At 40.5% G+C, this 16270-nt stretch overlaps 1 protein-coding gene across 5 annotated transcripts in view; it reads right to left on the bottom strand.

Moving 5' to 3' along the window:
• Positions 1 to 7879: 7879 nt before the first annotated feature.
• SMARCA2 (SWI/SNF related, matrix associated, actin dependent regulator of chromatin, subfamily a, member 2) overlaps positions 7880 to 16270 on the bottom strand; it is a 175119-nt gene continuing 166728 nt past the window's right edge. For all 5 annotated transcript variants that reach the window (XM_025423415.3, XM_049092459.1, XM_025423418.3 and 2 more), the window contains 2 exons: positions 9888 to 10030; positions 7880 to 8836 (listed from right to left, as the gene is read on the bottom strand). In XM_025423415.3, coding sequence (XP_025279200.1) covers positions 8801 to 8836; positions 9888 to 10030 — 179 coding nt within the window. In that variant the 3' untranslated portion in view covers positions 7880 to 8800. The remainder of the gene's footprint in view (positions 8837 to 9887; positions 10031 to 16270) is intronic.

Here is a 16270-nt window from a genome sequence, read left to right as displayed (position 1 = left end):
TTCCTGAGTCTGAGAGTCAGGGGAAGAAATTGACCACAAAAAGGTATGAGAAAAGTTTTTAGGATAATAAAAATATTTATCTTTATTGTGGATGTGTCTACATTACTGCATATAATTGGCAAAACTCTACATTTTAAAAATTAATTAATTCATGAGAGACACAGAGAGGCAGAGACATAGGCAAGAGGGAAATGCAAGCTTCCTGAAGGGAGCCCGATGTAGGACTTGATCCCAGGACCCCAGGATCATGACCTGAGCCAAAGGCAGATGCTCAACCACTGAACCACCCAGGTGGCCCCAAAACTCTACTTTTAAAATGGGCAATTTTTATTGAGTGTAAATTATATCTTAATAGATCTGGATGATGTAAATGATCATGTAAAGGAAATAAATAAAAATTTTAAGTGTTTCTCTCTGGGGATGATGCCTGGATATTGCAGTCGATTAAGCATCCAACTCTTGATTTCAGCTCAGGTCGTGATCTCAGGGTCATGAGATTGAGCCCTGCATCTGAATCTATGCTGAGCCTGGAACTTGCTTAAGATTCTCTCTCCCCCTTACCTTCCACCCCTCCACCCTGCTCATGTGCTTTCTCTCAACCAAAAAAAGTGATTCTCTCTGGGGAACACTTTTATCAAGTTATCATGTAATGAACCTCTATCTCTGATAATTTTCCTTGCTCTGAATTCCGCTTTGTCTAATATTATAGTTACTCCATCTTTCTTTTGATTAGTGTTAGCATGGAGTATCTTTCTCTCTTTGCTTTTAGTCTATATATGTTTTGGCATTTAAAAGGAGTTTCTTGTAGATGACATTGAGTCTTGTTCTGTGGCTCACTGTGACAATATCTGTCTTTTAATTGGTCTATTTAAACCATTGACATTTTAAATGATTAATGACATTTGGATTAATAGCTATTATATTTGTTACTGTTATTTTTGCCTTTGTTTTATTTTTGTTTTTTGTCTTTCTTTACCTACTCTTGATTTGATTTGAGTATTTTATATGTTTCTATATTTACCCTTCTCACCATATAATTCATATTTTTAACTTTTTTTCATTTGGTTGCCCTTGCAGTTTACGATATACATTACAACTGAGGCAAGTTCCCTTTCAGATAACACTGTAAGACTACTACATGGGCAGTGTAAGTATTTTATAACAAAGTATTTCTGGTTGCCCCCTCCCATCCCTTAATAACGTCATTCATTTATTCATAAACTATGGTCATGGAATACATTGTTAGTATTATTATTTCAAACTCTCATCCATTTCATCAATTGAGAATAAGAAACATGAAGTATTTATTCCTTTTTCCAGGGTTCTTTCATAATGTAGATCCAAGTGTCTGATCTATATGGTTTTCCTTTTCTCTAAAAAACTTTAACATTACTTGCAAAGCAGGTCCCCTCCCTTGATTTTTGTGTGTCTGACAATATATATTTCCTTCCCTTTGAAGGGTAATTTAGCTAGGTACAGAATAATAAGTTGGTGATTCCTTTAACATTTAAAATATCTCTTTTCACTCTCTTGCATGGTTTCTGAGGGAATTCCAAAGTAATTCCTATTTTTGCTCCTGTGTAGGTAAGGTGTCCCCTCCTACCCACACACATGCTGGCTTTTTCAAGGTTTTTTTTTTCCCCTGTCTCTTTAATTTTCTGCAGTTTGAAAATGATATGCTCAAGTGTAGTGCTGTTGTATTTAACCTGCTTAGTGTTTTTTTTTTTAAATAAAAAATTTAAATTCAATTTAGTTAACATATAGTGTGTTATTAATTTCAGGGGTAGAATTTAGTGATCCATCAATTGTATATAACACACAGTGTTCATTATATCACGTGCCTTCCTTAATGCCCATCACCCAGGTACCCCATTCCCCCATCCACCTCCCCTATAGCAACCCTGAGTTGTTTCCTAGAGTTAGGAGACTCTTATGATTTGTCTCCCTCTCTGTTTTCATCTTATTTTTCCTTCCCTATGTTTATGTTTTGTTTCTTAAATTCCACATGAGTAAAATCATACAGTATTTGTCTTTGACTAATTTCCTTCACTCAGCATAACACCCTCTAGTTCCATGTACATTGTTATAAATGGCAAGATTTCATTCTTTTGGATGGCTAATATTCCATTGTTTGTATATACCAATTCTTCTTTATCCATTCATCTGTCAATGGACATCTGGGCTCTTTCCATAGTCTGGGTATTGTGGACATTGCTTCTATAAACACTGGGGTGCAGTTGCCCCTTCATATCACTACACTTGTATCTTTAGGGTGACCATCCAGTAGGGTAATTGCTGGATCACAGGGTAGCTCTATTTTTAACTTTCTGAGGAACCTCCATACTGTTTTCTGGAGTGACTGTACCAGTTTGCATTCCCACCATTTTCTTTAAGCTTCCTGGATCTGTCATTTGGTGTCTGTCACTAGTTTTAGGAAATTCTGTCATTATAGCTTCAAATATTTCTTCTGTTCCTTTTTCTCTTTTCCTTCTGATAGTCCCATCATGCATATGGTACGTCTTTTGTCCCATAGTTCTTAGATGCTATTTTCTTCTTCCCCCCCGCCTTTTTTTTTTTTGGCCCCCTCTTTGGATTTCAGTTTTGAAAGTTGCAATTGACACTCCTTCAAGTTCAGTGATTATTTCCATGGCTGTGACCAGTTTATGCATGAGCCTTCCTAAGTCATTCTTCATTGTTTTGTTATGTTTTTAATTTCTAGTGTTTCCTTTTGATTCTTTGAATTTCTTTCTCTCTGCTTGTATTAATACATAGTCTTTCATGTTTTTCATGGTTTCCAATAGCGCCCTTAACCATATTAATTAGTTGTTTTAAAATCCCTGTCTGATAATTCTAACATCTTAGCCATATCTAGTCTCCTTCTGATGCGGTCTTTCAAAATGCTTTTTTTTTTTTTTTTTTTTTTTTTTGTCCTTTAGTGTGCCTTGTAATTTGTTGTTGTGAGTAGGATATAATGTACTAAGTGAAAACAAAATTAATGTACTAGATAAATAGGTATTGGTGTGAGATTTTAAATAACCATATGCCAGGGAGATGTTCTCAGTGTGATGTTCTAGTTTGTCTGGCCAGGAGTTAGGCTGTGTTCACTGTTTTCCTGTAGCTATAGGTGTCAGGGGCTAACCTTCCCTCTGTGTCCTTGTTTTTTGTTTCCTCCACTAGCTTTGGGTTTCCCTAGAGACTTTAAAAATATCACCTGGACACATAGTGTTTTCAGTTGTGCTATATCCTGTTACTTTACAGCAGCCCTAATGGTGTGGTGAGGTGCTGGAGGAGGAGCCCTATTTGCCAGCTCTGTGGTCAGGTCCCAATCTTTTTTTGCTTTTTTGTATTTTTTAAGATTTTATTTATTTATTCATGAGAGACACACAGAAACTGAGACACAGGCAGAGGGAGAAGCAGGATCCCTGCAGGGAGCCTCATGTGGGACTCGATCCCAGAACCCTGGGATCATGCCCTGAGCCAATGGCGTTCCAGGTCCCAGTCTTTTAGAGAGCCTGTTCCCCTGGGGCTATGACTGCCACAAGTGCTTCTCAGATTGTTTTCCCCCCTTAGGAGAGATGGGAAGGCTAGAGTTGGGTATTACCCTTCTTCTACATTAATTAGGCTCTGGTAAAAGAGTTTCTGTTGAGGGCCAGGCCTTGTTAAAAAGAACAGAATATTTTCGACTTATTTTAAAATAGCTACTTTCCCCTTTCTTTCTGCTCAAAGACTGAGGGGATTTTTCTTCTGTCTTCACAGTGAGAACCTGATAGTCTTCTGGAGGCAGAAGTCCTGTAAGTGTAGGGCCCCTCCTAACTCTGGATCCCCTGGTGTTTTTAACTCTCGAACATGTCCACACTGAGCCCCAGCAATTCATTATAGTTGAGGTTTTCCTAGGCAGCTTCTGGCCTTCTGTTCCAGAGAACCCAGGGGTGACTCTATCTGCCTGTGTCCTCACTTTGTGAGGCAGTGGTTTGCCCTATGATTTCAGTTCTCTGGTGCATCTAAGAAGAGTTGTTGATTTTTTGTGTGTTCAGCTTCTTTCTTGTGTGAATGGGAGAGAGGACTTCCCTGCTCCTGAAATGCCAGCCAAGAAACACAAAAGTTCAAATGCTTCTCTCCAGATGATAGGGTATCAGTGACTTCTTCCTTTGTACATCGCTTACTTTCCACATTTTCTACAATATGCATATATTCCTTTAAAACTGAACAGGAAAGCAGATGTTTTTGTAAATAAGGAAAAAATAAAAATGAGTTTAATCTCTATTGACTTGGAAGAAAGTAAGGCAGGGTGCAGAGAAGTAAGTAGCAAGGTACTTATAAAAAACTAGTGAAAAACAGGAACATGTATCACCCCTACTCCCCAGCTTATTATCTACATAAAAATGACTTTACAATTCCATTATGTCATTAGCACAATTTTAGTATTCAAGGAGACTCTTGCCCAAGCAAATTACTATTGTTCATTACATGAACTTGCATGAAAGACACATTCACTTCAATAAAGCACCAAAACTGGTATTTTTGCTCTAAGACCTTTTGACTCTACCTTTAGAGGTAGAGTCCCCCAAATCCTTGTTTTACTACTTCACTCAATCCTAAATTATTGTCATGATCTTTATGCAGTGCTAACCAAATTCCCACATTGAAGGGCATACTTTAAATCAAATCTCAATAAATTCCAACCTTGACCTTCCCTCTCAAATGACCAAAGCTCCGTCAAGGTGGCACGTCCCTTACTGCAGCAAGCAGTATGTTCAGCTTATCTTATTAGCAGATGACGTTGGTGATAGCTGGGGAGCTGGCCTTTGACAATGTATGTGATTCTATGTGTTCATGTGAACAAGAAGAGACAGAAGTAACCACATCAGGCTATTAGAGCTGATTGCGTGATGGGGGTAATTCCAAATTTCTTTTTGTGTTATTTCACTAGTTGTGGTAGACCCATGTCCATTTTATAATGGGCTTTAATTAAGGCTTTTGCAAGAGAATTTAAAAAAACACATATATTTGCTGGAGGGACTGTGCATCTGTTCTCTTTGAAGTTTATAATCCCACAGTGAGTCTTGCTTCATAGTAGTACTTGGGTTCACAAAGGCCTCTTTCTTGTATACACTAAACTCCAGTGTTTATAAACAGGAAACTGGTTTCCCCATACTTAGTTGTTTTAGCCTTATTCAATTTGGAAAATCTCTATGGAAAGTGACGCAGATTACAGATGCCTTCTTACCTAAAAGGCTCAGTCATTCAGAACATGGACATGTTCCACTTTCCCTTAAGTCCCCCACCCCAAACCACACCAATGATGGATACCACTCACCTGGACATACCTTTAGCAGTTCCAGACCTATCCGTCATGGTCTCTCACGGTGAGTCCCATCATCTTTGATCATCTCTCCCTAAGTACAGCAGAAATCGAAACCCTGTGATTCATATGCTACGGCAGACAAGAGCAAGGACAGCAATTGTGTTTTATCTGGCTTTCGTAGCTTCTATTTAGTAAATTTTAAGGAGAGGGATAGAACTGGCTATTCTTCTAGGATATCCATATAGTAATGTTTGTTCATATAAAGTTCTCACCGGGATCACTTTTATTTATAAGGGGAGACTATGTTTCCGTCCTTTTGCTAAGCAGACCAGATATATTTCCCCAAGTATTACACCTTTTCAATCTGAATGAGATTTAAATTAAGCACAAATGAAGGTTGCTTCCTGGTAACATAGATGACAGAAAAGCTGTGTCCTAGAGGGAGGGTGAAACTATCCAGCCTTTCCATTTACTCTGGTTTAGGTTGATTTTACTATGATAACAGTTGCATGTGGGATGTATCTACCTGTGCCAATGACAGAAATCATGACCACATTCCATGTGGCCTCCTGCCATTCCCCAGGAGTGAAGTAATAAAGAATGTGATGGAGCTAGCAACGCTTTTTTTCAACTGGAGCATGGATCAGAGCCACCTGGAGGGCGGTAGGACTATCTGCACCCACTAGATCTCCCACTGCTGCTGGGGTCTAACAGACAAGGAAGGGTCTGTTCCTTGGGGAGTGGCTTGTCAGGGCAGCAGAGGAGCCCTGCCCAGGAAATTGGGTCTCAGGGGAAAGTTCCATTTAAGCCAGGGACATCCAGAGAACTGAGCCAGGACTGATTTGTAAGCCCCATCATGTCAGCAAGTGCAGAGCAAATGCATGCCTGGGGTTTATCAACAAGACCAAAACCAGTGCCACACTTCCCTTGCTGCAGGGAACACCGGACTGGGAGCCAAACAGTCTAACTTCCAAATTCAACTTTGGTGCACTGGCCACAGCTATTCAGTCTCTTGTTTGCATAATTCTTACTTGTTAAAGGGAACAAGAACTGTGCCTTCTTCACAGGGTTCCTAGAATTAAATAAACGCATTAAGAGATCCAGTAGATTGCCCTATACTCTTAGCTTCCTTCCTACATTCCTAGTAAACCACAGACGTTGGAAAGAACCCAGCCTACCTCATGGGCTTGGCTACTCGGGGCTGAACCAAAATGGCTGTCCTGATCAGGATAAAAATAGGTTGTATCCAAGTGCAGGATGGCCTGCCTCTTGCTTATGCATACTCCTCTCCCTGCCACCGACAAGTGCAGTGTGAACCACCTTCTCTGCTTCCTCTCATGACTGTAGACCCAGGGAGAACAACATACCACAGACCGCAGAATAAGAATTAGAGAGCATTCTTCCAGAGTAGAAATCCTGAACCATAAAAGGCAGTGGTTTGGATGGTTTTTAGAATAGCAGTGCCTCCAAGGCTGAGAGTCCAATTTGTACATGGAGTAGAGGAACCTGAAAGGGTGGCAGTGAAAAGACTCTCCTCTTTGAACTGAAACCAAACCATTCAATAACAAACTCTAATCCAGTTCACTCTTCTATGGGAGTCTCCAATCCTGTTGTGCTCTGCAAACTCTACAAGGAGTGAAAGAAACTCAGCACACTCTGTGATGCTCAGACTAACTGGAAATTCAGACACAAGCATGGACACTTAGAGGGACAAAGGAGTTTCTCAGGAGGATGCATCTTGTGTGGGTCAGATTTCCTTCAAGATTCCAAGTAGGATGCCTTGGTGATTCTTCATGTTAGGAAAGCAAGAGTAGTGGCATTCTCCTTGGGCGATTCTAAGGAAGGTAGTTGTCATCAACCTCCTCGAGAGCAGAGAAAACGCTTCTATCTTGGTCCCTGCAGTAATGAGTTCTTTGAAAACTTTTAAAAACAAGTAAGTGCATGACAGTTTTGGGACAGTTGGGGAAACAGGACTATGATTCCACAGGAGATACTAGGAAAGTATGAGAAGTATGAAAGTATTTCTTTAGTATGAAAGAAGGATTGGGGGAGGCAGGAGATGGCTTTAATCGTAGTTTTGTGCTCAAGTATTGAGGGGTGAAGTGTCATGATGGCTGTGACTTAGTTTCAAAATAGTTTAATGGAGAGTGGGACAAAATATTAATCATTGTTGCATCTTGGTAGAGTATATGGGTACATGGAACCTGTTTTTCACTTGAGCACTTGTGAAATATTTAAAAATTAAACTAATACAGATTTATTACATCCATATTATAATACACTATAAATCTGTATTGCCATATAGCTTATTGGGCTAGTAAACAATTTAAAGCACTGGAAAAGATTGAGCAGGGACTTAGTGTGGTTTGGCCCATGGCAACATGCTTCCTATTGCTTGAGATTAGCCTCTTCTCTTTGTGATAAACCTGCCTCATTCCAAGAGACTGGCTCTCTTGATCCTTTCCCCGCTCCCCCCCCTACAAGTGTTCTGTAGCCAGAGACTGCCCAGCCCTCTGCAGGAGACTCAGGCACCAGGGTTTCAATCCCTTAGAACTCAAAAAACAAGAGGCAGTGTTTGTTGAGCTAAATTATCTCTTTATTAGGAAAGCACCAACACCACATTCTTGGAAATTACTGGAATTTTATTTGCCTCAGGCTTATGACTTGCAACCAAAGACATTGTGCAAAGAAAGCAAAGATTAAGTACACTTTAGGGAGAAGGAGACGATACACATTGGTAACATAGGAGATCAGGTTGACAAAAGAAGCCATCCAATACACTATATAGATTGCAATATTCAATAGCGTTTTCAACAAAACTTTTTTTTGTTTAAATCAAGAGCAAAAAAAAATTAAGCAATGTTTACAGTAGACATAAATCTTATACAGTTCAAAAAGCATTTTTTCAGATCATAGAGCATAAAATGGAAAAATGTCTATGCAGGTGAAGTCTAACTACTGTACATTTATCACCTATTAAAGTTGCTTATATGTACCACAGTGTAAAAAAAAAAAAAAAAAAGATACCAAACAAATTAAAACCTTGAAAATTGCCTGATGAAAAATAAAATAACCAGTGGCTTTTAATGGCTTCTCCTGGTTATCAGTGCTACAAAAAGACAAAAAAATCTTCTCATCTGAACAGGTGGTAAAACCAGGCACAATCAAACCGTTACCAAATTAGACCCACCCATAGAAATATACTATCCACCCACATATATTCCATCAAAAGCTTTGTCTGTTTTTAATCTTTGAATCTTTGAGGCCCATTTGGTCACAATATGTTACAAATATTTGTGTGTGTGTCTGTGTGTGTGTGTGTTTTTACACCATGATATCATATGTTTGTCTGGCACTATCCTAAAGCTAGTTTATAGATGATGATGATACAGAAATAACCCAGTGCCCATAGGACAAGTGAACTCACTGGGTAGAAATGAGAGAGGGGAGGAAGGAGTTCAGTTCTACCGAGGGGGCGGGGAAGGTCCATACTGATCACTCATCATCAGTCCCACTTGCTTCTGACTGTTCCTAAAAATAAAAATATGATAAAAATGAAATCACACATAAGAAAAAGATATAGTAGACCCTCCAGAGGCAGAGTAGAAAAGAAATGACATTTTGGAAAGAGTTCACCCGTTTCCTCATTCTGTGGTAGGAGCTCCTGCTGGGGAATTCCAGAGCACAACCTGCCATCTGTACCACTGTCTTGCTCTCTTTCTCTTTGGCATGAAAAGTTTCAAGGCTAATAACTCTTATTTTTAGCACGATGGGCTTAGAAAATCCACCAGAGATAAAAAGGACCATGCGTTTGCTGCCTACTTCATGGGTAAGTCTCTTAAAGAAAACACAGCATTGTTAAGTATATTTGAAAAAGTCTGGGCCAAGGGTGAAGGCTGGGTGGGGTGGCTTAAGAATTCTCACATGTTTTTCATCAGACTCAAAGGGCAGTACATTTCCTGCAGGAAAACCAAATTAGCCTGCAGACTAAATCCAGAGGTGGGGGGGGGGGTGGGGAAAGGTAGGGGGGTTGGTGATACAGAACCTGAGGTCTCCTGGAAAATGAGTACCATGAAGGCACTTCCCAAGGCAAAGTAGCAAAAGTCTCTCCAGTGCTGCCACGTGTCGCCTGCATCTGGGGCCAGTGCACTAGACCCAGTTACCCTGTTTGCTTCTGTGACCCACAGAGTCTAGGCACTGGTTTCTCAGCTAGGCTGCAAGGGACAGAGCTCTCTGAGGAGGCTCATGCAAGCATTAACGATGACACCAGTGGGCAAGGTGAGTCTTTCAGGGGTTGGTTCTATACCTGCTCCTGAATTTTTCAAATATTAAAATACCCGGCCAGAGAGAAGACTGTATTCCTAAGTGGGAGGAAGATAAGAAAGCTCACATGAGGAGTTAAACAGGCACTAACCAAAAGCCCGAAAATCCTTTGTTATAGATCATGAAGCTCAGTTCACAACCCTCAGTAATGAAATCTCCCTACGTCTTTACATTTCCATTTCTGGATAATAAAGCAGTTACATGAGAGGAAAGGAGTGGAGAGGGCTTCTGGGCTTCAGCCACAGCCAGTTCCACTTACATTTTCATCCTGCTCCTCATCACTGTCGAAATCGCTCACTACAGGCTTGGCTTTTCCCCGATTCGGCCTTTTCTTGCCTTTGCCTTTGTCCCGGCCTTTCTCGTCTTTCTTATTGAGCTTGATTTTCACCTTAACGGACTTTGCTAGAACAAAAACAAAACAGTAGTGAGGAATCGCAGGGAAGTTCTTCGACTTCCCTGTAGTAAGAAGATCATCATGCTGCAGAGGACAAACCAAAGGTCCCAGAGCACCCGAAAAGTTCTCGTCTTATGCCTGTTGTCCATCGTCCTGGTAGCACCCTCTTCATCCTCCTAACCAAGATGTGTTGGTGAGTAGAATTACACTGTTACCCAAAACCGGCAACACTAGGGGATGAGATCCCCTGGAAGGCAGTGGGGGGGGGTCCTTTTGCAGCTTCCTAATGGTCAGACAGGGATCTTCCTCAGCAGGATAAGCAGAGCTGTCTTTCCTACTTGGGGAGGGTTGTGGGTGTTTATTCAACAGAATTGTACTTTTTCCTTACAAAGTTAAGTATAAATCTTTTTTTTTTTTTTAAGGCCAATGTTACTGTGTAAGTAGTTGACTTAAAAGGAAAATTCAAAGTTGAATAATAACAGCACAGAAAAGTACAAAATGGAAAGTTAAATGATTATTAACACTTTCTTTCCCCATCTCTAGGATCTCCTTATTCTTCCTGGTGATTATTTCTAGAAAAAAAACCAATTTATAGTTTATAAATCGTACAGCGAGACAATATAGAGAATTCAGGTGCGTGTTCCCATATATCCACTTGCTTTATGCATGCCCAAATTTGAGGCCTCGCCTTTATTCTCACATAATGTGGGACATTTCTATCCATTGATATATACCTGCCTCATTCTTTCCAACGCCTGAAAATGTTCTACCTTAACTTGCTATAAATGATTTAAGCAGGATAAAGGAAGGCAGTGATGGGTGCTGAAGTTCCCAGTTTTTGTTTTATTTGCCAGTGTAAAGCAAAGCGGCTGTAAACCTCTTTCTTGACAGATCTAGCAGAATTTGGGGGAGGTATGGTGAATATATCCATATGGGAAACTTCTAAGTGTCCTGTTAAATTAACCTTCAGGATGACAGCACTCTTCACCTGTACAGGGCTATTCTAAGGATCGGAATAAAGAAAAACTCGTGGGAGAGTTCAACACGCAATGCCACGGAGGTAAGTGTTGTAGTCCAACATACAGGGAACATCTGTTCCACGGCACTGTTCTGGGATGGGTATCTATAGAATACTTGATGAACTCACTGAAGGTGTGGGACTCTCTCAAGGCACCTAGAAAGAGATACTACTATCCTGGAGGGAATTAGAGCTCCAGAGGGAAGCTTAGAGAGGAGAGATTTTCACACTTCTTTTGTGGAGGAACCCATCACTACATTTACAAAAAATTGACAACACAGTTGAGATCTAAGCTGTTCTGAAGGGTAGTGCCAGCATAGGCCCTCTGCCCATCCCGAGTCTGCACAGTGGTTCTCTCCTAGTCAAGGCTTCCAACCCTTGTACCCAAATGTCCGCTCAGAATGGACTATAAGGTGTAGGGGCTGGTGGTTGGCGTGGTGTAGGAAAAGAAGAAAAGATGGGAGATGAAAAGGTCGACCAAGTAATAGAAATGCTTAAAGATATAAAGGCCTCAAAAAAATGTCTCAGTGAAAAGAAAGAGTGAAATCTCTATCTATACAGGTGGAGGCCTTCCTGACATTTGTAGTGCAGAAAAATCCCTGCGAAGTGTAAAAGGGCACAAGACAGAAAATTTAAGAAAATGTCTTTTCAAGTACATAATTTAAGTACATCCTGGTGTGTGGGATACTCTAAAACTATCAGGCTCAGGTGTTGGTGGACACGAACCTCCAGGAAACCCACTTGACAGGCTGCCTGGCAGAACCAGGCTGAAAGCCTGGACCAGCAGCTGAGCACTATAAATAGCATCCTCCACCTTTAGGATATTGCCTTTATGGACTCACTGAAACTACTAATTATCAAGGGTGGCACGCAGAATAACAGTCCTAATCCCAAAATGTGACATTACATGGCAAGAGCAGCTGACCTTGAGAAGCGGAGACATCCTGGATGAACCAGGTGAGCTCCCGAGTCCTTCAGAAAGGACTGGTTCATGATGGCAATGAAGGAACATTCTGAACTCAAGAACATACCCAATCCACAGGAAACAAAGCCCCCCATATGAGCTGAGTGACCCCTATATAGTAGGTAACTAAGGAAAACACATCAAAAAGGCTGGAGAGGCTAAGCTACACACTCACCCCAAACCCCACCCCTGGGGTGGGTGACCCAAAATCAGGAGGGAACTCCAAACTTGGAGACTCTCCCAGAGGCGTTAAAGGCTTGAACCCCACATTGGGTATACCAACCTTTAAGACCTGCACCTGAAGGAGGAGTCCCTAAAACATCTAACTTTGAAAACCAGTGGGTCTTGCATGTAAGAAAATGTCTCGAGGCTCTAATGAGCTGAGAGGTGGGTCTCCTGCCTGAGTACCCAGGCAATGACTGAGCCCCACTCAGACTTTAGGTGAAAGAGGCTTCTTGGTTTTGTTAAAAGGGGCAGGCACCTAATTTGATGCCCACTTCAAGGTCTGCTGGGGAGCCCTCTCAGGATGGAGACTTCTTTGCACTTTCCCTCTGGCTTACCAGTTTACATCTTGGACAGGAGCTTGTGTACTCCTCTGGTACCCCAGGTTTAGCAGTTAGGACCCCCTCAGGGCACAGCCAAAGGACAAGAGTCCAATTATCGCAGTCTTTTGGGGCAAGAGGCACAGATGTGGTGTGTGGGGCAAGTTTCTAATGAAACCCACATCTATCTAAGGACAAACAGTAATCCTTGCACAGGATCTTACAGGGTGGGCATGATCCTTGAGCTCCTCTTCTGCCACACTCTGGCAAGCCAGTATCCCTCAAAAGGCTGCCTAGAGGATGGCCAGCCAGGGGACATCTCGAGGTCACCTGGCTCTGGTGGCCAGCTGGCTCATGCTGAGGATCCAGCAGCACTGTGTATGATCACCTACTTGACAAGTTGCTGCCCGAGGGTCTGGCATCTAAGCTCACGGAGATCCTCCCCTTTGAGAGGATGACTGGTCTTTGGCACAACCTTAACATGGTTGCCACTAAAAATAAAAGAGGCTGCTAACAAAGAACAGGGATAGGGCTAAGGAAGTTACATCTCTATCAAGAGTGAGAAAAATGGTGGTTTAACTCATGCATTGAAACCAACACAGAGTCAAGGAAAATGAAGAGACACAGGAATGTGTTCAAAACAAAAGAGGAAGATAAAAACTTAGGTGTACCCCTGCCCTTACCTCCATTTTTAAAAAAAAGATTTTATTTATTCATGAGACACACAGAGAGAGGGAGAAGCAGGCTCCCTGTGGGGAGCCTGATGAGGGACTCAATCCCAGGATCTTGGGATCACGACCTGAGCCAAAGGCAGATGCTCAACCACTGAGCCACCCAGGTGCCCCCGACCCCTTACCTCCATTTTCTTAGGGACTGTTTCAGATGAGGAGTTGAAAATAATGGCCACAAAAGTGCTCACTGGACAGGGAACACAGTGAGAACTTCCACAAAGAGGCAGAGAATGCAAACGAGTACCCAGTAAAAGCAGAAGAGGAGAATGCAAGGACTGAACTTAAAGCTCCAGAGGGGAGTTCCACAGAAGCCCGAAGGAAACTGGGCCTGGAGTGCCTTGAAAAGTACTAAGAAAATCCCCTAAGAGTAGCAGCAGATTTTTCAGCAGAAACTTTCTATGCCGGAAAGTAGCAGCTGCTACAGGCACAGTAAAAGTGCTCAAAGAAAAAAAAAAAAAAAAAAGGCCAACTAGGAATATTCTACCTGGCAAGTTTATCATTCAGAATTGGAGAGAGAAAGAGGTTTTCCAGATAAGCAACAGCTAAAGTTCATCAACACCAAACAAGCCTTATAAGAAGAGTGATGACTTTTTCAGCTAAAAATGAAGGGTGCAAATTAGTAGCAAATTGTATGGAAAAAATAAATCTCACTGTAAATATATAGTAAAGGTAGTGAACTGATCACTTGTAAAGTTAGTATGAAGGTTAAAAGACAAAAGTCATAGTAAAACAAGGAGGGGGCGCCTCAGTCGGTTAAGTGTCTGCCTTCAGCTCGGGTCATGATCTCAGGGTCCTGGGACTGAGCCCCACAACAGGCTAACTGCTGAGGGAGGAGCCTGCTTTTCCCTCTCCCTTGGCCTCTCCCTCTACTGGTGCTCTCTCTCTCAAAGAAAAAAAGAAACCTAAAAAGGTAGAGAGGGGACAGTAAAGATGTTGAGCTTTAGAATATGTTAAAATTTAAGTTGTTATCAGGTTAAAATACACTGCTATAAAAGTCTCCTGGCAATACAAAGCGAAGACCTACAGTAAATACACAAAAGATCAAAAGAACTAAGGATACCACTAAACCGAGTCATGAAACCACAGATGTGAAGAAATGCAAAAGAAAGGTTCAGAGAAGAACCATAAACATTCCAGAAAACAACTAAATGGCAATAAGCACATAGCTATCAATAATATAAATGAACTAAAGAGGCCAAAAGACAGGTTGACTGAATGGATTAAAAAAAAAAAAAAAGACCCAGTTCTTGGCTGCCTGTAAGAAACTTCCTCCAGGCCTACAGATACACAGACTTAGAGGGAAGGAATGGAGCAAAACAAAACTCCATGCCAATGAAAACCTAGAGCAACAATAGTTAGACTAAGGGAAGTCTTTAAAAAGGAAAAAAGAAAGGCATTGCATGATGATGAAAAGGTCAATCCAAGAAGATATAACATTCATATATATTTATGCACTGAATATAGGAACACCTAAATACATGAAGCAAATATTAAAGACTATAAAGGAAGAAAAGGACAGTAAAAGCCCCCCACCTTTCATGTATATTACTTTGCTTACACATCAGTTGATGGCCTTAAATGACACATGAGATCACATGAAGTTAACATATGTATAGAGAACATTCCATCCAAACACTGGAGAAGATATTCTTTTCAGGGCTGCAGACACCATTGTCCAGGACTGATAACATGTTGTGTCACAGAACAGTTCTCAATAAATCTAAGAAGAATGAAATCATGGAAAGTCCTTTTTTTTTTTTTTTTAAACTACAACAGTATGAAACTAGAAATCACAAGAAGGAAACTGGATAAAAGATCCACAAAGATGTGGCTACTAAACATTCTCAACAACCACTGAGTCAACAAAGAAATGAAAAAGGAAATTTAAAAAATCTCTTGCACAACTGAAAACAGAAATACAAGGTTTCAAAATCTGTGCATGCAACACAAGCAGTTCTCAGATGGAAGTTCATGGCAATACAAGCACACCTCAAGAAACAAGGGAAAGCCCAAAGTTAGTCAAAGAAGATAAATCAGAGAGGAAAGAAGTGAAACTGAGACTAAAAAAATAGAATGCATCAATGTAACTAAACATTGTTTGAAATGATATAAAAAATTGATAAACCTCTAGCCAGACTCATTAAGAGAAAAAGGCTTAAATAAAATCAGAAATGCAAAGGCACATAAGCAACTGCTATAAACAGTTATATGCCAATGAGTTGGAAAACAGAAAAAAAAAATCATCAATTCCCAGAAACTATCTTCTAAGCCCCAATTATGAAGAAATAGAAAATCTGAATAGAGCAAATCCAAGTAATGAAATTGAATCTGTTTCATGGGTTTTTAAATTACTAAGTCCAGGACCAGAAAGCTTTACAGGTGACTTCTAGCAACAGTTATAACCTATCCTTCTCAATTATTCCAAAACTTGTACAATGAATTTGAAAGAATTCCTTCTTTAAGGCCAGCATTACCCTGATACCACGCAAAGACACTACAAGAAAAGAAAACACAGGCTAATATACATGAAGGACACAGATGCAAAGATTCTCTATATTAGCAAATTGTTACTATCTCTCAATATTAGCAAATATCTCTCAATATTAGCAAATTGAATCCAACAATGCATTAAAAGATCACATACCAGTCAAGTGAGATTTATTTCAGGGATGCAGGATGGTTCAAATCCACAAAAGAATATAATATACTACATTAACAAAACAAAGTATAAAAATTCTATCTCAATAGATGCCAAAAACACATCTGATAAAATGCAACAGTCATTTAGGATAAAGATTCTTAACAAAGTAGGTATACAGGGAACATACCTCAACATAATGAAGACCATATACAAAAACCCCACAGCTAATAACCTATTCAAATGGTGAAAAACAGATCTCTTTCTCTAAGAACAAGAATAAGCCAAAGATGCCTATTCTTGCTACTTTTATTCAACGTGGTATTGGAAGTCCTAACCAGAGCAGTTACTGAAG

This window comes from Canis lupus, chromosome 1, assembly GCF_003254725.2.
Source record: "Canis lupus dingo isolate Sandy chromosome 1, ASM325472v2, whole genome shotgun sequence".
NCBI classification, from domain to species: domain Eukaryota; kingdom Metazoa; phylum Chordata; class Mammalia; order Carnivora; family Canidae; genus Canis; species Canis lupus.
This window is presented reverse-complemented; position numbering and strand designations above follow the sequence as displayed.